The sequence below is a fragment of the Mirounga leonina genome, unplaced genomic scaffold (assembly GCF_011800145.1).
Source record: "Mirounga leonina isolate KUSES-001 unplaced genomic scaffold, KU_Mleo_1.0 Mir_168, whole genome shotgun sequence".
Classification (NCBI taxonomy): Eukaryota; Metazoa; Chordata; class Mammalia; order Carnivora; family Phocidae; genus Mirounga; species Mirounga leonina.
This window is the reverse complement of record NW_023270426.1, coordinates 40,222,063-40,243,199: the sequence shown is the minus strand read 5'-3', so window position 1 is coordinate 40,243,199 and position 21,137 is coordinate 40,222,063. Positions and strand designations below refer to the sequence as shown.

General features: G+C 34.7%; 1 protein-coding gene across 7 annotated transcripts in view; it reads right to left on the bottom strand.

Annotated features, from left to right (window-relative positions):
* Positions 1–21,137, bottom strand: part of TRAPPC13 (trafficking protein particle complex 13) — a 38,328-nt gene that overhangs the window by 11,523 nt on the left and 5,668 nt on the right. For 3 of the 7 annotated variants that reach the window (XM_035014530.1, XM_035014531.1, XM_035014532.1), the window contains exons 2-7: positions 15,347–15,415; positions 14,684–14,783; positions 12,830–12,914; positions 4,687–4,814; positions 1,881–1,953; positions 510–554 (exon numbers count right to left, since the gene is read on the bottom strand). In XM_035014530.1, coding sequence (XP_034870421.1) covers positions 510–554; positions 1,881–1,953; positions 4,687–4,814; positions 12,830–12,914; positions 14,684–14,783; positions 15,347–15,415 — 500 coding nt within the window. Of the gene's footprint in view, positions 1–509; positions 555–1,880; positions 1,954–3,387; positions 4,133–4,686; positions 4,815–12,829; positions 12,915–14,123; positions 14,201–14,683; positions 14,784–15,346; positions 15,416–21,137 lie in introns of those variants that run through there. The other 4 variants (XM_035014534.1, XM_035014533.1, XM_035014535.1 and 1 more) reach the window with 4 other exon arrangements.

The following is a 21,137-nucleotide window of genomic DNA, read 5'->3' as shown; positions in this document are numbered from 1 at the left end:
ATTTCTAACCATTCAATGAACTTAAGAACCAAACTGCACCTGACACACTGATTTCCCAGGACAAAGAATTTAATTTCCTGAGCTCTATTTATCAATATTTTCCAAGAATATTAAATCATTTTTGCAGGATTATATTGACTACTTCAATTTTTATGGTATCAGAATCACACTGTAAATATTTAACAAATTGCTCATGTTTTTAGACAGCAATAATAATCATTAAATGGAAGTTTAGGGCAATCATTTAATGAAAGGGGGTGAAAGCATCATGCAATTAACAAGAATAAAATTCAAGATATACTGATTCTATGTAATTTAAAAACAGCAGATTAAAAGATCTACAATGAAATTATCCTCTTCTGATTGAATTTTAGGCTCATTTTTCACAAATAATTCACAGTCCTCTCAGCAATTTACTTCAACATGAAATGAAATGTAATACATCAGAATTTTAGTCAAATAAGATCTTATTGTTTAATCTGAATTCCTATTAAGTGCCGAACACTTACCTCTGCATTGTAAAATTTGGTTTTCACATCCAACGGTTTGAGAACCTAGTTGAATAAAGCATATCAATCAGAGGAGATTATCATTTGACCATTTATTTTTAATCACAGGGCTTAAATCTGTCAAAGGCATTTTCCAATTTTAATTGTAAAAAGCTTTTTTAATAGCTATGCAATTATTTTTGCAAAAACAACAACAAGAAAACCAAACAACAATCCCAAATAAATTTCTAAAAGACAACCATCATTTCTTAATTGGGTGACAGTCACATGAGTTACATGTGTGTTTACTTCATAATATTTTGCTAAACTCAATACATGTATTTTATGTATTTTTCTATATGTATTCCACAAAAATGTTTATTAAAATAAGCGGACAAATCTTTTATTTTCTTTTAAAAGGCATGCAAAATCTTAATGATACAGCAAAGCAATAGCAAAATTTTTTCCTTTTTTTTAAGAAAGTTTTGTTTCTTCAAGTAATCTCTATGCCTACCATGGGGCTTGAACTCAAGACCCCAAGATCAAGAGTCACATGCTCCACCTAATGAGCCAGCCAGGTGCCCCAAAATAAATCTGGGTACATTTTATTTATTTATTTATCTATTTATTTATTTATTTATTCATTCATTCATTCATTCCTACTGATAGTACTTTTTCTTCCACTTAAAAACAGGTATGAAAAATATATATAGCATAATATCTAGATCTAATTTAGTTATATATGATCATCTCATCCCTTCTTGCATATACTTGCCTATGTTAAACCAGTGGTTTTCAACTATTTTAATCATGGAGTTAACACTGTGTATAAATACAGAACTCTACCTACAACTTTGGACTCATGGAATACTGGAAGGAAGCTTGGTCCACTCAGCCCAAGTCAATTATCTCTCATTTAAATATTTCTTTAGAAATTTGATATGATTTACACTTAATTTATCTGGACTTTACACTCATTTTATCCCTCTTGTTTATTCTTGTGAGTTCTGTCAAGGCATAAAAACAGGACAATTTTTTATGGATAAAAATCCGTAAATGAGGGGTGCCTGGTTGGCTCAGTCAGAAGAGTGTACGACTCTTGATCTTGGGGGTGGGAGTTCGAGCCCCTTGATGGGTACAGAGATTACAAAAAAATAATAATAATAATAAAGAAACTTAAAAAAAACTGCAGGTGAAATATTACGCTGACAATGATAATTTCTCTGCTTTTACTTAATTTAGTCTGACTTCAGATTTCTAGTAATATGACAAATCCAAACATATGAAGCTACTTGCTTTATCTGGAGCCTCTTTTCACTGCAGTTAATAGGAATAACTTCATAGGGGGAAAAAAAGGCACCTAAAAACTATTTACATTGGCACATTTAATACCTGAAATTTGAAGAATTTTCTAAAATACATTTTTTCTCCACCCTGAGTTGTATAGCTCACTGCACACACCAAGCTGAAATGGAAAGATATCTTTGAATCATCTTTGATTTTGTTTAATAATAAATCTAATACACCTCAATTCTACTCACAAATTTGGAAAATATTAATACCAATGGTGTAAAAGTGAAGCCAAATGAGCCTAGAGTAGGAAAAAAAGAGTTTTAGCAGATAAAAATGTAATTCCATGAACAAGAAAGCTCTAATTAGCAAAATTAAATATGCCATGGTGAAATATATTCCAAAACAAATCCCAGAATAATCAAATAGTTGTTATGTACAAATTAAGTGTTCATATAAATTAGAAGAAAAAAATACAAATTCAAAAAAATCCTAGGATGGGGAAAGACTTTAATATAAATGGGCAATGGAAAGGAAAAGTCTTATAAATTTATAAATTGAATAAATCAAAACCACATTAAAACAAAAAGCAGACAAAATGGGATAAAATACTTCTAACAAAATGAATCTCAGAAGCAAAACATTAGAGTCTTGCTCAAAATAGGAGGAAAGGATACATAGATAGATCACAGTACCATAATATGGCTAACAAAAATGTGAAAATGTTCAGCCTCACAAGAAGTCAAAGAAATAAAATAACGAGATACAATTTTTCTACCTCTTAAGATTTGAAAAAATTCTTTACAGGTGTTACCATGATTGGTGAGGGCTTAGAGAAAGTGACTCTACACTCTAGTGGTTATAAGAGATTTAGAAAACAAGCCTTAAGTAAGAGTCTTAAAAATGCTTATATGCCCCTATGGTAAACCCACTACAAGCAATCTACCACAGGAAATACTAAGGTGCTCATCACTGTGTTATTTATAACAGCAGGAGACTAGAAATAATCTAAAGTCCAACATTGGTGTAAACAAATTAAAGTATATGGTCCAAGAATACAATATAAAACTATCTTAAAAATAATGTTTTCAAAGAACACTGATTCAAGTGGGAAAATGTTCACAGTGCACTGAAAAAGATAAAACCATCTTGATCTGATCAGAATTTTGAAAAATATTATTTAAATTATACAAATCTGTTATATAAACGCACATAAAAAAACTAAAAAATCGTATATTAACATTTTAATAGTGGTTACACTCTGTGGTGACATTACAGGAACTTCAATTTCTCCTTTATAAGTTAAGTGTACATAAGCCAGGTACTAGGGATACAGAGTTGATCAAAAACACAGTAACTGCTCTCAAGTGCTCACAGCAGGAAGCAGTATAGCAGGGTATGGGTTTTTTGAAGCCAGATTTAGATTTGAGTTCCATGTCATTATTTGCTATTTAATTCCAAAAGAGACTCATTTTCTCTGAGAGGAGGTTTTTACACATTTAATAAACTTCAATAAACTTAACAAATTTTTAATAAAATTTAGTCATTATAATAAATATAACAAAAAATTTAATAAATTTCAATAAACTCTATTTCAACAAATACTGACCACTATTCTCTGGTAGATCGTGGGGATACAGCCGACTTCATGGAACTCATACTCTAATGGAAATGACAGGCACTAAGTAATTAATTTTAAGTAGAAGACCGAAAAAATGACAAGCTGTGGATGTTATAGAATACATTAAAAGGGGTATTTAATTTAGTCTTGGAGGTCAGGAAAGCCTCTTCGAGAAGTCATGGTGAATCTGAGATATGAAGAAGTGGAAGTAAGCTAGAAAAAGAACAGAGGCATTCCTTAGGAAGGGAAGAATTTATCTCAAGTCATAGAGGAGTGCAAAAGAAAGAGACTTCCCATACGACTCAGTATAAAGGAGGGAAGAGTGAGAAAAGGTAAGAACTAAAGCGGCTGGTAAGGATTAGGTTCTAGAGAACTTTGTAAAGCCAATACAAAGAATTTTCTAAGGGTGGTGGTAGATCACTGAAGAGTTAAGTGACTTATCCAAGACCACGTAATTAATAAATGATGGAGGTGAAATTTGAACTCTTTAAATTTTGACTCCAAAGCTTATACCAACCACAGAATATATACCAAGAAGTGCCTACAAAAGAGATGTCACCACAATGAACTGATTAACAGCTAATGTTATATACTTCTTTAAGTCACGGAAGAGAGGCAAAAATGGTGACATAGGTGGAGATGAAGAACGGGGGGAGAATGACATACAGTTAGTAAGAACTAACAGGACTTTGTAAATTGATTGTATGTGGGGATGGTAAGGCAGATGAAGGCTGAAATTTTCATATTTGCCTCTCAGACAAAGAAAAATAGAGATTCACACTGAAATATATACATAGGCCAGGAATACATAATTTGAGATTTTTTTCTCATAGCTTGTCTTACTTTGGTTCTGTATTTCTGAATTCTCAGGGTAAAGTGTATATACATAGTTAAATACAGAACTGAAAAGTTGTACAGAACTGAAAAGTTGTAATTTAAAAATAAACACTATAATGTCAGTTCCTAACATTTCAAAAAATAATAAATGTACTTTCAGTCAGAGTGGTACCTGGGTTTTAAACATCTGTGTGGCTTTTTATTTTTTGTATAAGATTGTCTGTTGATGCAAACACGAAAACAGAAATAAAGGAAAATAAATTAACATATTTTCCCCTATAAAACAAACATTTTGTTTAAAGTCGTTTGTGGTAAGCACGTAAGCTTGTAACATTAAATTCCTTCCTAAGTAGATTCTTAGGCTTGATGCTAAATGTACATAAAGCAAAAATTTCAAATAAAGGCATACATAAGTAAAAGCCTTTGAGAACTAGTAAAATTAATCCTTACATGTGTGTTCCAATTTCCTTTACTTCATGGTGTATGACATCATCAATACAACAATCAGGTTTAAGTTCAGCCACTGCAGCATTGGAGGCTGAAAGATTTAAACGCTGAGAACTTGTCTGAAGATCAGCCTTGAAAAAAAGAGATTAAAAAAAAATCCAAATGAGACTGGTTACCTACAGGGTGTGACTGGGTATGAGTGAAAATAGGGGAGCAGGAACAAGGAAGCAGGGTTGACGGGGAGCAACACTTCTTGGTGTCAATCTTTCTATAGAGCTCTGTAGCTTAGAACCATGTTCATGTTTCATACATGCACACCCAAATTAAATAAATAAAAATCAGCCAGGAAGTAGGGGGAATAGGTAATGGAATACAAATAGTACCAAATGAACACAACCACACTGGGAAGGAGGAATGGGAAAAAAAGAACTAACCTAAGTTAGTTTGGCTAACAAAAGCTAGAGACAAAAAGAATGGCACACGAATATTGTACTCTAGCTAGTGTGTTTGCTTGTTCACAGGGGTATGGATTAGCAATTCTGCAACAGTTATGTGTATACCAGGACTAAACAAAAAAAAATACTATGGATAACAAGAGAGAAGCTTCTACTTTGGAGAAAAAAAGGGGCAAATAAGGAAAGGGAGAAGGCTGCAACGAAACTTGTGGTGTTGAGTTGGAATCAGAGGCATCAACATGAATATATGGTTTTAAAACATACATACAGATGGATATCCCAGGGACAAATAGAGATAGATGTGTACACATGTGCTACTGTATAACATTAAAAGATAAATTACTATCAGATGTTATTTGTAGAACTAGAGATCAGCATTAAGGTCACCAACAAAGAAAGGACTATCTTCTCTAAAATAACACCCAGTTGCTTTCTATTACATTCCCCCTTTATTTCTTTTCGAACATTTCTCACTCTAATTGTCATAAATGGCATCCTCCCTTAATCTCAGTCACTTTCTGTCACATTCAAATTTAACTTCCCTTTTAACATTTACCACAATCTCTAGTTACTTATTTTTAGTATTTTGTATACCTGTTTCTGCCCACCCTATCGAAAATCTAAGGTCTATGGAGGCACAAACCTCTTTTGTCTTCTCTTACTCACTACTACAACCTGATGCCTGACACCATACTAGGTAATTAATAAATACGTGTTGAATACTGAATGATGTTATGATGAAACTTTGAGGCAAATGTTAAGAAAAATTCAGAGAAAGTAAAGATCATGCTAGGTCATAAGGATTAGGGGAAGTTTTTATATAAAAGCTTGGATTCTATTAAGTCTTTGTTTTTAAAAAACTAACAGGTTTTCTGCAGTTAATTCTAATCTAACATTCTTAATGCTAGGCACTGTGAAGCGGGATATTTATTTGTGCTATCTCTTTGGTCGTTATATTCAGTTATAAAATAGCAGGAACTCAAATTTATTGGGCACTCTCTATGTGCAAGGCCTTGTTCTAAGCTCATTATTCATTTAATATCTACAATCCTAAGTAGGCAGTCATACTATTCCCATTTTACAGACAATAAAACCAAGGCACAGAGAAGTAACAACTTCCCTAAGGTTATACAACTAGTAAGTAACGGAACTAAGATTAAAAATTCCTTAAACATTTTAGAAACCAGAGAAGAGGGGGTTAAAAAAAAAACCACTCAAACCCATGGGCTTTCTGTCCAGTATGTTTTCCTCTGTGTCATTTTTTTAAGTGTCACAACTATAGTATTAATATATATATGACTTAACACTTGCATCTTTTTTTCTTTTTCGCTATTATAAATAATGCTGCACCAACCATTTACTTTCTTATTACCTACTATAGGCCAGGGCTTTGCCAGGAGCTGGAGATACATCAGTGAACAAAACGAACCAAAATCCCTGCCTGTGTTGAATTTAAATGTTTGGGGAAAATAGTAGTGGAGAAATAGAAGGCTGGCTTGGGATAGGGGAATACTTTTTTTTTTCTCTCAAGAGGGGCCTGACCTCACAACCCTGAGATCCAGACCTGAGCTGAAATCAAGAGTCGGAAAGGGAGATGAACCATGAGAGACTAGGGACCCTGGACCCCGGGAAACAGAGGGTTTCGGGGGGGGAGGGGCACCTGGGTGGCTCAGTTGGTTAAGCATCTGTCTTTGGCTCAGGTCATGATCCCAGGGTCCTGGGATCGAGCCCCGCATCGGGCTCCCTGCTCAGCGGGAAGCCTGCTTCTCCCTCTCCCATGCCCCCTGCTTGTGTTCCCTCTCTGGCTGTCTCTCTCTGTCAGATAAAGAAATAAAATCTTACAAAAAACAAAAAACAAAAACAAAACTAAGCTGACAGTAAAAGAATAAAAAAAGTACAGATTCACAATCTCTCTTCTTGATTTCAAAATTCCAGGAGTTATAAAAAAAAGTTTTGAGGACAGAAGTCTGGGTAGCTGAAGTAATAGCAGCAGTATAATTATGATCTCCCAAGTCATCCACAAAACAAAAACAAAAACAAAAAACAAATAAAACTATACTAAACCTTGTGTTAGTATAAGTAGAAAGCAGCAAATGTCCAAACTTCAAATTACCTGTAAGTAGACAAATATCAAATTTTTGCAAGCTATTTCTCATGCTCTTGCCATAAGCCTTTGCAAAGAATAAGAGAAGTTCAGGAAAAGTTGAGCTGAAGAGAAAGAGAAGAGATAGGTCTAACACTGATCTAAACCACTTCCAGAAAGACAAAGTCTATTCTAAGCGTGAAAATACTGAGAAAGGGCATTACTGGAAGATGAGAGCACGGTCTATAGGAAAGGGACGTAACAGTTGTTTGACAGGAAAGAAAACACGTCAGGGTTTTGAAAAAGAGTCAAAAGGAGAGACACCTTTTGGAAACTGTGGAGGGAAGAGGAAAAATTTAGGACACTACAATTCACATGAAAAGAGAAACTTTGGGGCTCCTGGGTGGCTCAGTCGGTTAAGCATCTGCCTTCAGCTCAGGGCATGATCCCAGGGTCCTGGGATCGAGCCCCACGTCGGGCTCCCTGCTCAGAGGGGAGCCTGCTTCTCCCTCTGCCTGCCGCTCCCCCTGCTTGTGCGCTCTCTGACAAAATCTTAAAAAAAAAAAAAAAAGAAAATTTGAGGAACACACAACCCCTTCCTCCTCCATCAGCCTTCCCAAAAGCCACCCAGTAAAGAAACCACACTTTGTTCACAATGCTTTAAGAGGGTATTTTTGAATTAGGAATATCAAAGCACCCAAACTACATTTCACAGAATGCAAAGCTACCAACAGTCTTCATCTATTCAAAAAATACTATAAAAGTAGATGAGAACTGAGACATTCACTGATAAAAACTGCCACCCAAAACCAATAGTGAACGAACTACTGTATACTAAGAGAAAACTATAGTAAAATACTCAAACTGAATTAAATACCCTCAAGAGAACATATGAAATATAAAAAAACACCTAGAATGAGAAATTTTAAAAACAAAGCTAAATTTGTTGGTGGTGTTGTTTTAGCATGGGGCTAAAATTTTTTTAGAGAAGAATGTAAATAGTTGATTGAATTCAGGAAAGAAAAAAAGGACACAAATCATATTAGAATCGTGAAATGACAAATGAAATAACTGAATACAACTACCAATAAAATCCATGAAAACTTTCTAGAAATAAAAGATCTAAATCTACATATTGAAAGGGTCCACTTGCTATCAGAGAAATGACATCAAACGACCAATTCTAAAACATACAGGAAAAAAAAAATCCCCAGGGCCTCCAGGAAAAATTACCAAATAACTTACAAGGCAAGAGAATATGACTGGCATCAGTCCTCTCAAAAACAGCATATATAGCTAAGTAACAAAGGAGCAGCATTTTCAGAAAACATAAGGAAGGAAAATGTAAATGAAGGATTTTATATCCAGTCAAACTGTCCTTCAAGTATAAAAACACTTTTGGACACTTCAAGGTTCTGAGGATATTACCCCCACAAGCATGTCTGGAGCAATCTACTTGAGAAATCTCGATCCAATCAATATGCAAATAAAAATGGGAAGATACGAGAAGGGGGAAAAGGAAAGTGGTCTAAGCAATAGGTAAGAGTTAAAGGACACTATTAAAGACTAAAAGCCCTACAGTAAGCAGCCAAGTAAGAAACAGCCAAGGGGGGATATATCATAAAAGGCATAAATACAAAGGCAAAATGTAAAACAAAATACAAACTTCCCTAAATACAAAAATTATTTGAAAAATAAGGAATGAAAACACGTTGCGTGGAGAAAAAAGGCATAGCAGATGTAACATAATACGCTTACTATTTAAATAGAAAACAATGTGACATATTTGAAACTGACCATATAAACTTATAGATAAACGTGAATGGACTTAATTCATCTAATAAAAAAATTCAATATGGCTCACAAAGCAAGACCCAACTATGTGTAATATAAGAGAAACATAAATAAAAACAAAATGAGAAAGGCTAAAAATAAAAAGATGGACAAAGGCACACCAGGCAAATGGAAACAGTAAACAAAACCGGGTAGTGATACAGACACCCCAACTAAGATTTGAGCCAAAAAGCATTAAACTGGCAAAGGAGGAAACTTTTAGTGCTATAAGCCACAATTCAAAATGAAGAATAACAAGCATAAATATCTATGAACCAAAGAGCATAGACTTTCATAAAGCACAAAGTTTAAGATACAAATAGAAGCACACTAATAATGTGAGATTAACATGTCACTTTCAGTACAAGACAGATCAAGTTGACCAAAAAAAAAAAAAAAAAAGGAAGTAAAGATATGGGAGACCTACCAACACCATTAGTAAGGTAAATCTTATGGATCTACATATCTAGTTTTACAATGGATAATAGAAAATATACCTTCTTCTTAAGTACACATGGAATATTCATTAAAAATTAGTATTAGGTCACAAAGAAAACACTATCAAGTTCTGTAAGCAGGAATAAAACAAGAACAAAATTTATCACAATGCAATTAAACAAACTATAGATCATTAACCAGAAAAAAAAACCTCCTTTCTATCTGAAAAACCTATTAAACAACTCTTGGGTAGAAGAGGAAATAAAAATAAAATTATAGAATTCTTTAAAAAGTAATCAGAATGAAAATGCTACATATTAGAATCTGTAGGATATGCTTAAAGCAATCAGAAGAAAATTCTTTTATCAACAGAAATAAAAGAATAAAAATTAAATCCCCAGCTGAGAAAGCTAGAAAAGAACAAAGTAAAAAATCAGAAGCATAAGAAAGGAACTTGTTAAAAGCGAAAATCAAAGAGGTAGAGAATAAAAAAACATTAAATGTAATGAAAATAGTTTTGAAAAAAAAATACACAAAACAAAAGCTAGTTTAACGAAGAGAGGAAAAAAAAAGGAAGCAAAATTATGCAAAATAAGAAATGACCAGGGGAAAAATACCAATAGAGAAGAAATTTTTCAGAGACTACTTTGTAGACCTGTATGCAAATACTACCTAAAGTGGATCATTTCCTAGAATAAAACAGTTTAACAAACTGTTATACACCATTAGACACAAAAAGCTTAAACTGATCTCCACAGGAAAAAAGGGCAGATGTTATTAAGAATCTTCCCCCATTAGACATACAAGCTCACATGATTTCACAGAATTCTTTAAACCCTACAAAAAGCAGATAGTCTAAATGCTCCAAATACATTGTTTCAAGGCACTGAAAATGAAGGAAAATTATCTAAATCTTTTACTTATTTATTTTTAAAAGATTTTATTTATTTATTTGACAGAGAGCAAGAGTGAGAGAGATCACAGAGGGAGAGGGAGAAGCCGACTTGCCGCTGTGCAGGGAGCCCGATGCGGGGCTCGATCCCAGGACCCTGAGATCATGACCTGAGCCCAAGGCAGATGCTTAACCAAAGGCAGACGCTTAACTGACTGAGCCACCCAAGCACCCCCTAAATCTTTTTTTAAGAAACCATAATAGAGACATCTAAAAGCTAATAGACAACATAAAAAAGAAAAATATAAACCAGTATCATGCTGTGCTTCCTCACCTATATCCTAAGTTATTCTGATGTCAAAAACGGCTTATATGTAAATCATGAATCTGAATGTCTTATCTGAGAAACTAAGATAACTCTTGGTGGGCACTGCACAATAAACATTAGCTACTATTATTAAATACCACTGCCTTTATGGAAATTAAATCTTAATAAAGCCAACATAAATATAAATAGATATTTTATACTAAGTATGCTATTATATTATTCACTCTTTTAAATACTGACTTAAATCTTATGTACTTGTTGATTTATTCACCTTATGAAAATAAATTAATCATTTACTGAATGTCAACTGTATGCCAGGAAAAAAGTATATGTTCTCAAAGTTCTCACAGTCAGACCTTTTCATAATCAATGCAGAGGTTGGCAAACTTTTTCTTTAAAAGGTCAGGTAGCAAATAATTTGGACTTTACAGGTCATAATACAATCTCTTCGCAACTCTGCAACTCCCCAGTTGTACTCCCAGTTGTAGCTTAATATCTGCCCCAGATAATACATAAATGAATGACTGTGGCTGTGTGCCAATAAAACTTTATTTATGGACACTGACATTTGAATTTCATATAATTTTCACATCCAAAGTAAGATTGTTTCTTTTGAATCATTTGAAAATGTAGAAAACATTCTTAGCTCCAAGGCCTTATAAAAACAGGCAAGAGACCAAATTTGGCCTGCAGGCTATAGTCTGACAACCCGCAGTTTAATAAAAGGCAGAAACTCCATCCATATTATGATAAACATACAAACATCTATGAAAAATTTTGCATCCAGTTTCTGGTAGTTGGGTCATATATGAAATTTGGAATATTGGCTCTATGAGGTCCTTTTCAATGCTAATACTTGCTGATCATTTTTTTTTTTTTTTGAAGATTTTATTTATTTGACAGAGAGAGACACAGCGAGAGAGGGAACACAAGCAGGGGGAGTGGGAGAGGGAGAAGCAGGCTTCCCGCCGAGCAGGGAGCCCGATGCGAGGCTCGAACCCAGGACCCTGGGATCATGACCTGCTTGCTGATCATTTTAAAACTCATTTTAATTGGACTTCCCTTTTGGCAATGCTCTAGTAACATAAAGTTACCATGTGAAGATAGCTTTGATGACTTCTCCCTAACCTAGAGTAAATTTTTTTTTTTTTTTTTAAAGATTTTATTCATTTGACAGAGAGACACAGCGAGAGAGGGAACACAAGCAAGGGCAGACGGAGAGGGAGAAGCAGGCTTCCTGCCGAGCAGGGAGCCTGATGCGGGGCTCGATCCCAGGACCCTGGGTTCACGACCCGAGCCGAAGGCAGACGCTCAACAACTGAGCCACCCAGGCGCCCCTGACCTACAGTAAATTATTACTTTCTTTATGCCCTTTCTCTTTCTAAATAAATTTCAGATTGTTTAATTGAGTTAGCATATTCTACCTCTTGATTTCTAAATGACTGCAAAAATCTTCTAACTGGTGTATTTCCTACAAACTATCTCAATCAATGCTTTCGTATCAGTCTTCTAACACGGTGTGAATACCTTTGCTCAAAAGTCCCCACTGACTGCCCACTGCCTTAAAAAAAAACACACACAAAAAAACGCTAAAACCCTTAGCTATAACCTGGCTTTCAAGATGCTCCACTTTATGACTACTACACATCTCTGTACCTTACCTACTTCTTCTATCAAGTGAATTCTGTTCTCTGCTACAAGAACACTTTATGGATGCCTATGCCTCTGCTCCTGAGTATCATGTTCCTCTTTTTCTCTAAATCCTACCATTCTTTGAAGATCCTGTTGTGTTCCTTCTCCAATAAGTCTTCGTGATTGATGCAATCCTCTGTGATCTTTCCTCCTCTTCCAAATTTTATGTTAATCACAAATTATTAATAAAAACTTAAACCTTTGGTATACTTTCTCACCCAAGTGATCATAACCTTTGAGGATAAGGAAAAATGATTCTGTGCCCAGCATATTATCTTATACCTTTAAGTGTTCAATTAATGCCTGTTAATGACAATGAAAAAGTCCAGTATCAAAATGCATTTTAATGATGTTTCAAAAACACAGGAATACAAATTAAAAAGTTAAAAAAAAATATATATATCCCAAACAAGAATGCCACTTACTTTTACTAATATATCTTTTACAACTTGATTGCTATCATTATGAACGCTGATATAACTGGAAAAGGTCTCTCCCAAAAATATATTCCTGTGAAATAAAATAAACTTTTAGGCAAAAATCCACTCAAGTTTTAACACAAATATTTTTTTTTTTTTAAAGATTTTATTTATTTATTCATGAGAGACAGAGAGAGAGAGGCAGAGGGAGAAGCAGGCTCCCAAGGAGCAGGGAGCCCAATGTGGGACTCGATCCCAGGACCCTGGGATCATGACCTGAGCCGAAGGCAGACGCTTAACCATCTGAGTCACCCAGGTTGTCCTTAACACAAATAGTCTATATAAGCACCACTGAGATCTTAAAATGGAGAAGAATTTAGTAAAGGATAGTGATCAGGTGAAATACTGTTTCAGCATTCCTTTGTGTACTTTAGGCTGCTTATTCATTACGCAGTACAGTTCAAAATACTGATATAGCCTATAAAACATGATATGTATCTTGGCCCTCAACTACTGTACAAACAGCCTGTTTCTCTAGACATAAGTCACCGAAATCAGATCCATGTTAAAAGTCTTAGGATTTGGGCGCCTGGGTGGCTCAGTTGGTTAAGCGACTGCCTTCGGCTCAGGTCATGATCCTGGAGTCCCGGGATCGAGTCCCGCATCGGGCTCCCTGCTTGGCAGGGAGTCTGCTTCTCCCTCTGACCCTCCTCCCTCTCATGCTCTCTGTCTCTGTCTCTCATTCTCTCTGTCTCAAATAAATAAAATCTTTAAAAAAAAAAAAAAAGTCTTAGGATTTATTACTGAAGAGACTACAAAAGGCAATTTTTAAAATAGCTTATGCCCTAAATCTAGTAGAGACCCCAGTAATTGATCTGAGTATTTTTTACCAATTTGTTTTATTTTTCTAAGTTATTCTAATACAAATAATGACTACTTTATATTTTTGTAAAGATTTATAAAATACCTGTTTATAAATATATATTATACAAAAATCTATAAATATATTTTACGTTAATTTTTTAATATGAATATATTTCCAAGCTTTCAAGACACCAGTCAGTGACCACATTCTGTAAACCTTTTTTAAAAACCTGAAAAATCGGGGCGCCTGGATGGCTTAGTCAGTTAAGCGTCTGCCTTCAGCTCAGGTCATAATCTCAGGGTCCTGGGATCGAGCCCTGCTTTAGGCTCTCTGTTCAGCGGGGAGTCTGCTTCTCCTTCTGTCTCTCTCTCTGTGCTCCCCCCCTCTCAAATAAATAAAATCTTAAATAAATAAATAAATAAATAAATAAAAAACCTGAAAAATTCCATGTGGTCTTAAATTCTCGCAGTTGCAAACAGAGTAAAACCAAGGGCTTCTACCTCATTAATAGCCTAGAATAAGAGAAAAGCTAAGAATAAGAGAAGGAATAAAAATTGACAGTTCCTAATGAGCTGACAAGTCTGACACCTTATGTTGGGTATGTATCTTTTTTTTTTTTTTTTGCGGGGGGCTGGTGGTGGTGATTTGGAGGGGATGGCAGAGGGAAAGGGAGAGAGAGAATTCCAAGTAGGGTCCATATCCAGCGTGAGCCCGATGAAGGGCTTGATCTCACCAACCTGAGATTACGATCTGAGCCAAAAGGAAGACTTGGACACTTAACTGACGGAGTCACCCAGGTGCCCCTCCCCTTTTCTTTTTTATTTATTTTTTTTAATTAAAAAAAACCCCCGGAATCACAAAGTTTAATTTTGGTAAAACCTTTTTTTTTTTTTAACCACTTAAATGTATGAGTATTTTTCCGTTCATTAGTTATTTTATGAAAACATAATTTGTAATGGCTTTAAGTACAGTTTATGTCAACATTTCATTCTTACCCGAAATTCTGTGGTAAAGTCAACATTTCTCCCAACATTAAAATTTCTGCACCATTTACAGTTGAAGGATCATCTCTCATGAGTTGGTTAAAGAGCTCTCCTATAGAAAGAGAAAAACATAAATTCTAACATCTATCTTGTAAGTAAGTTTTACCTCCATAAAGAAACAGCTGGGAGAAACACTTAAAAAAAAAGAATCTTAACAAAAATTATATTACAAATATCTAATTTATAATCTTCACTGCAACAAATGCATGCCAAAAAATTCTACTTTCATGGACAATGAACACTTCAGAAACAAAGGAAAAAGAAGGTCATCAGATACAAAATATAGAGAGTTCCAATAATTTTAAATAAAGGGAATGGCTAATACACATGTTGATGGAACATGTGAGGATAAATAAAATTTTAATATCATGACTATGAATGTATCCTTACTAAAATTAAAAGTTTCTTGTTGCCATGGGAAATCAACAGTATCTTGACTTAGAGATTATGAGTAAGACCTACACTTAGATGGCCACCACTTACATCATACAAAAAGAGACAACAAAGAATGCAGCAAAAAGTTAGTATAAGACTGGCAAGACTATGCTTATTCCAAGGTAATATAGGCAATCCAGGTTTCAACTTTTCCCTAGGTGCAAGCAGAACAAAGCATACCAGGTAAGTCTTTTTCTTCACATGTTACTGGAATATTGGTGAATAAAGTAGGCTTAGTTAACCGCATCACTGTGAATTAAGAAAAAAAAAGAAATATTAATACTGCTTTGGGCTAGCATTCCAAGTTGAGTGTATGATACCCATCAATTCTATACTAAAATCAAATATAACCTAAAGCTTCCTAAATATAATAGTAAGTATTCCCCAAATCACACACCAATGATTTACTAAAAATGTTAATTTACAACAGAAAATCTTACATATGATTTATTTAAAACCTAATGTATTGTAAAAATTAAATGTAAATGTAGAATGCCACATTATAGAAAAGCTGAAAAATAAAGGAATTTTAAAGCTTAAGGTATATGAGAATAGGCTTTAAGAAAAATCCTGAGTGACTATGAACAATATCAAGATATCTTCCTGAAAGGGAAAAATATTTTGATTCACCATCTTGAATATGAGACAGTAATTTTATAAAAAAATGAATCTTTACGAGCTTTCTTCTCTCGGTTTTAATCCCTGGCCACTGGAAGTTCAGTAAGTGGACCTTTAAGTAATATTAATTCTGTAAAGAAATTACAAAAGTATCACTTAACGTATAGCTTTGTAAAATTCCAACCGAAACTAAGATTTGTTCTTGAGACATGACAGTATGTGTCTGAAATTTAGAAAAACAAGTAAAAATAAGCTAAGGAAATTAGTGGGAAAAAATGAGGAAGAAATGGATTTACCATATATTAAAAGATTTAAGTCTATAATCAACTAATTGGCTTATTAACGCAAGACCACACAGATTAATATTAGATAGTTATAAAAAGATTAGGATGCAGAAAAAAAATTAACATGATAAAGTGCTAGCACACTGGTTAGCTATCTGGGAAAAATAAAAAATTTAATTTACAAATTCAATTGAAGTATCAAATAAATTGCCTATGTATCAAATAGTTAAGAGGCAAAAATTAAGCCACAAAAAACTTTTAAAAAGTGAAAATTTATGAAACCTAGTCAAGTAAGGATAAGACTTTCTAACTAAAAAAAAATCTTTTTCAATTATTTCTAAAGACTGACCTTTGATCACATCAAAATAAAGACAAAAATGTAACATTAAAAATCATATAAACTTGTGAAATATTTCAGAAAATTAATTATAGACTATTTCTTTATACTCTATTAAAAATGTTCATTCAAATCAAACCCAAAAACCTTTAAAGACTATTGACCTAAATGGTCAATTCACAATATAAGTGGTATCATTAGCATATGCAAACGTGTACCACCTAACTACTAACTAGCTATGTCATTCACACCAAATTTAGTGCCCTTCTCATCCTGGTCTCAGGCTAAATGTCATCTTTTCCAAAAAAGAAGTAACAGTTCACCTTGTGTCTCTCATAGTCCCTTATATTTGTCATGAACTGATATGTGTACTTATTTACAGCACTCTGATCCACGCTCCATGAGGTTGAGGCTCTTTTTTTTTTTTTTTTTTGAGGTTGAGGCTCTTATGTATTATATTCAGTTTTCTTGCTTTGTTGCTTGACATAGTTTCTGACACATAGTATATTCTAAAATCTTTGATGAATGAAAGAATTAGCACCTCACCCAAATCCTCATTAACTGGTATTATTTTGAAGACGTTAAGTTTTATGAACTGAGGCCATTAAACAATGTTATATTAAATAGATGGCTGTTGAGGGGGCCTGGCTAGCTCTTGGTCTCAGAGTCCTAAGTTCAAGCCCTACGCTGGGCACAGAGCTTACTTAAATAAAATAAAATAAAATAAAATAAAATAAAATAAAATAAAATAAAATAAAGTAAAAACATAATATAAATATAAATGGATGGCTACTGAAACAGGCAACAAATGTTAACCTTAAAATTTCTCAAGTCACTTGCATAACATATATACTGAGCATTTACTAGTGCTAGACAACATGCTAAATACTTCACAAGTATCAACACATTAAATTCTCATGACTACAAATTTGGTACCATTATCTACCTTTTATACATAAGGATGATGCTTGGAGAAGGTAATCTGCATATAAAAGACTACAGCAGATAGGTGGCAGAATTAGATCTGAACTCAGATAAATTCACTTTGTTCAAAATCTCTATATTATTAATTGTAAGACTGGAGTCATAAGCCTGGAATGTCATGCCTTATCAGAAACATCCTCTGGGAATTCAAAATAGGACTCCATGTCAAGCAGAGTATTAACCAATTAACCAGGTCATTGACGAGGCCCTGGAAGTGGTTGAGGGAGGTTTTCTAACTTTCTACTTCACTCTTACTTCTAACTAGGAAGGAAGATTAAAATTAAGTACAATCTGAAGGGGATAATAAAGGGCTCTAGAAATGATAAAGAAGAGACAGTTTTTTTTTTTCACAATCTAAATATCTAAGACTCTAAGCTCACTTTTTTTTTCTTTTTCAATTGGAGAGAGAGAGAGATATCGAGAGAGACAGAGATAGCAAGAGAGAGCATGAGCGGGGAGGAGAGGGAGAAGCAGGCTCCCCGCTGAGCAGGGAGCCTGTCTGCGGGGGGAGGGGCTTGATCCCAGGACCCTGGGATCATGACCTGAGCTCAAGGCAGATGCTTAACCGACTGAGCCACCCAGGCACCCCTGTAAGCTCACTTTTAACACCAAGTGGTGTTCTCTATTCCCCCCTTTTTTTTTTCATTTCAGAAGAAACCGAATCTTTTTTTTTTTTAAAAGATTTTATTTATTTGACACAGAGAGAGACAGAAAGAGCACACAAGCAGGGGGGAGCGGCAGAGGGAGAGGGAGAAGCAGACTCCCAGTTGGGCGCAGAGCCTGATGCGGGCTCAATCCCAGACCCCGGGATCATGACCTGAGCTGAAGGCAGATGCTTAACTGACTGAGCCACCCAGGCACCCCCAGAAGAAACCTAATCTTAATAAAAATACACTCTTCAAGGGAATCCTAAAACACTCTTTTTAAAAAGTGTCCTTGAAAATACCATGTGATTTCACTCATATGTGGAATTTAAGAAACAAACCAGCAAAAGGAAAAAAAAGAGAGACCAATCAAGAAATGGACCCTTAACTACAGAGAACTAATGGTTACCAGAACAGAGGTGGTGGGAGAATGGGTTAAACAGGTGAAAAGGATTAAGGAGTGCACTTGTATTGAGCACCAGGTGTTGTATGGAAGTGCTGAATCACTCTTTTGTACACCTGAAACTAATATTAAATGTATGATAACTAACTGGAAATTAAATAAAAACTTAAAAAAAAACAAAGTGTTTTTGAGTTCACCCAAATGTGTAACCAACTTATTTGCTTATTATATGCTCAAACTTCCATTATGTACAAAAGTCTTATAAAGCTTAGTTTTACTGATTCTATGATTTTCTAGGGGATGAGATAATAGAGGGTGGGTAAAGAATAACCCTCCATTAAAAATAAAAACTTCCCAAACTGGTATTAAAAATACCTGTTTCCATCATATTTTCAGAGGGAAAAATCAATGGGGGGAGACTGCAGTTGGTAAGAAATACTATCATCCTGTGGACTCAAAGAAAACTACTATAAAGCACAGTTCGTCATACTGCAGATTCTTAAACACAAACTGGGAAAGTCCAGTTAGTAACGTAAAAGTATCTCATATTAAAACTCATTGTGGTATATATATTTATTTATATATACACCACACACACAATGTGGTATATGTGGTATATATATATATACTTACAATGTGGTATATGTGGTGTGTATACACACACACACACACACACACACAAAATGGAATATTATGCAGCCATCAAAAAAATGAAATCTTGCCATTTGCAACGACATGGATAGAACTTTACGGTATTATGCTAAGTGAAATAAGTCAATCAGAGAAAGACAACTGTCATATGATCTCACCGGTATGTGGAATTTGAGAAACAAGGAAGAGGATCATAGGGGAAAAGAGGAAAAAATTGAACAAGACAAAAACCAGAGAGGGAGACAAACCATAAGAGACTCTTAATCTCAGGAAACAAACTGAGGGTTGCTGGAGCGGTGGGGGGTGGGAGGGATGGGGTGGCTGGGTGATGGACACTGGGGAGAGTATTGTTGCGGTGAGCACTGTGTAAGACTGATGAATCACAGACCTGTACCCCTGAAACAAATCATATGTTAATAAAAAAAAGAGAGCACTGCTTTGCAAACTACAAAAAAACAAAACAAAACAAAACTCAATGTTTCCTGTCTTATAGCAAATTAATGGACCTCAAATATTACACATAATGTTAGTTGGAAAAGAGCAACTACCAACAAAAGCAAGGCTTAAGAAACCTGGCAGAGGAACTATAATAAAGCACTGTTGTTTTTTTTTTTAAAGATTTATTTACTTTATGTATAGAGAGAATAGATGCACAAGGCGGTGGGGCTCAGGGGAGAGGGAAAGAAGCAGACTCCCCAGTGAGCAAGGAGCCTGAAACAGGGCTTGATCCCACAACCCAGAGATCATGACCTGAGCCAAAATCAAGAGTTGGAGGTTAGCTGACTGAGCCACTGAAGTGCCCCAATAAAGCACTGGTTATTAAATGATAATCTTATATTCAGGTTGAATGTTAAAAAACAGGTTCTTTGTCAAAAATTAAAGACGCAAAAAAGAGTATGTGATTTTCTGCCAAGTGCCAAATCAAATATTCACTACACACAGCAAATAGTGTCATGTGTAGTGCCATTTTCATTGGAACTCACAAAACACATTTATGAAATTCAGATTTCACCTATTATCTTATTAAAAAAACTTTTATAAGTCTTCAATAATTTATGAAAGAGATAGACCTGAGGTTACAAACTAATGACCGGGGCCAAATTCAATTTGTGTACACATTTTGCTTGAAAAGAACATAAAAAAATTAAAGGAGAATCTTCTTAAAGTTCCAAGTCCTTAACTACGTTCTACAGTCTTGCCTGTCTAGTCCCTGAATGATTTCAAGTTTGTGAACTGTGAATTCTGGGCATTTTGAGCAAATTATATCAAAGTGATCATTATGCAGGAGCTCATTTTTGAAATTCTCAAAAAATGGTCTTTAAGCTATTTGATAAGTTGGTAAAGAAAGTTAAATTCGTATGATATCCTCCACATCTTTTTTTTGGTTGAATTTAACATTTATCTGAAGGTAGAGAGGTTGTCAGGGAAAAATAAAGTTATGGTATTGCTGCCACTTTCCTAGAGAGTAAAATGCCGTCGGTATTTTATCAAATGGTCTCACAGATCCACCTTTCTGTATGCATTCTTGTGTCCCCAATTTACTTCCACATCTATGACTTAACAGTGGAAATGAGAAATATTGCTGAGCCCTACTATTAGCTTGTGCTAGAATCATCAGTCCTAAGGTTCTAAATACTCTAAAAAAGCTTCAAAGTAGCAGTGGATTCTAAATTCTTAGGCCTTGATTACTTCTTAAGTATTGTGTAGATAGATGAGAAATGGATCTCTCCTCCTTTTGAAATCATAGCACTATTTGCAGTAAAACTCAATCTTGAGTTTTCCCGGTCTGAATTACCCTTTCACTGCTTCTGAAAGAGGCAGAAAGCAATCCAATACAAATGAGAAAACTTTAAATCTGCCACACGTGAAGACAAACTCTTTTTAATAAAGTGTGATTCTTGGCTAAAATTAACAACTCAGGAAACAACAGATGTTGGTGAGGATGCAAAGGAAGGGGAACTCTCTTACACTGTTGGTGGAAACACAAACTGGTGCAGCCACTCTTGAAAACAATATGGAGGTTCCTCAAAAAAGTTAAAAATAGAGCCAC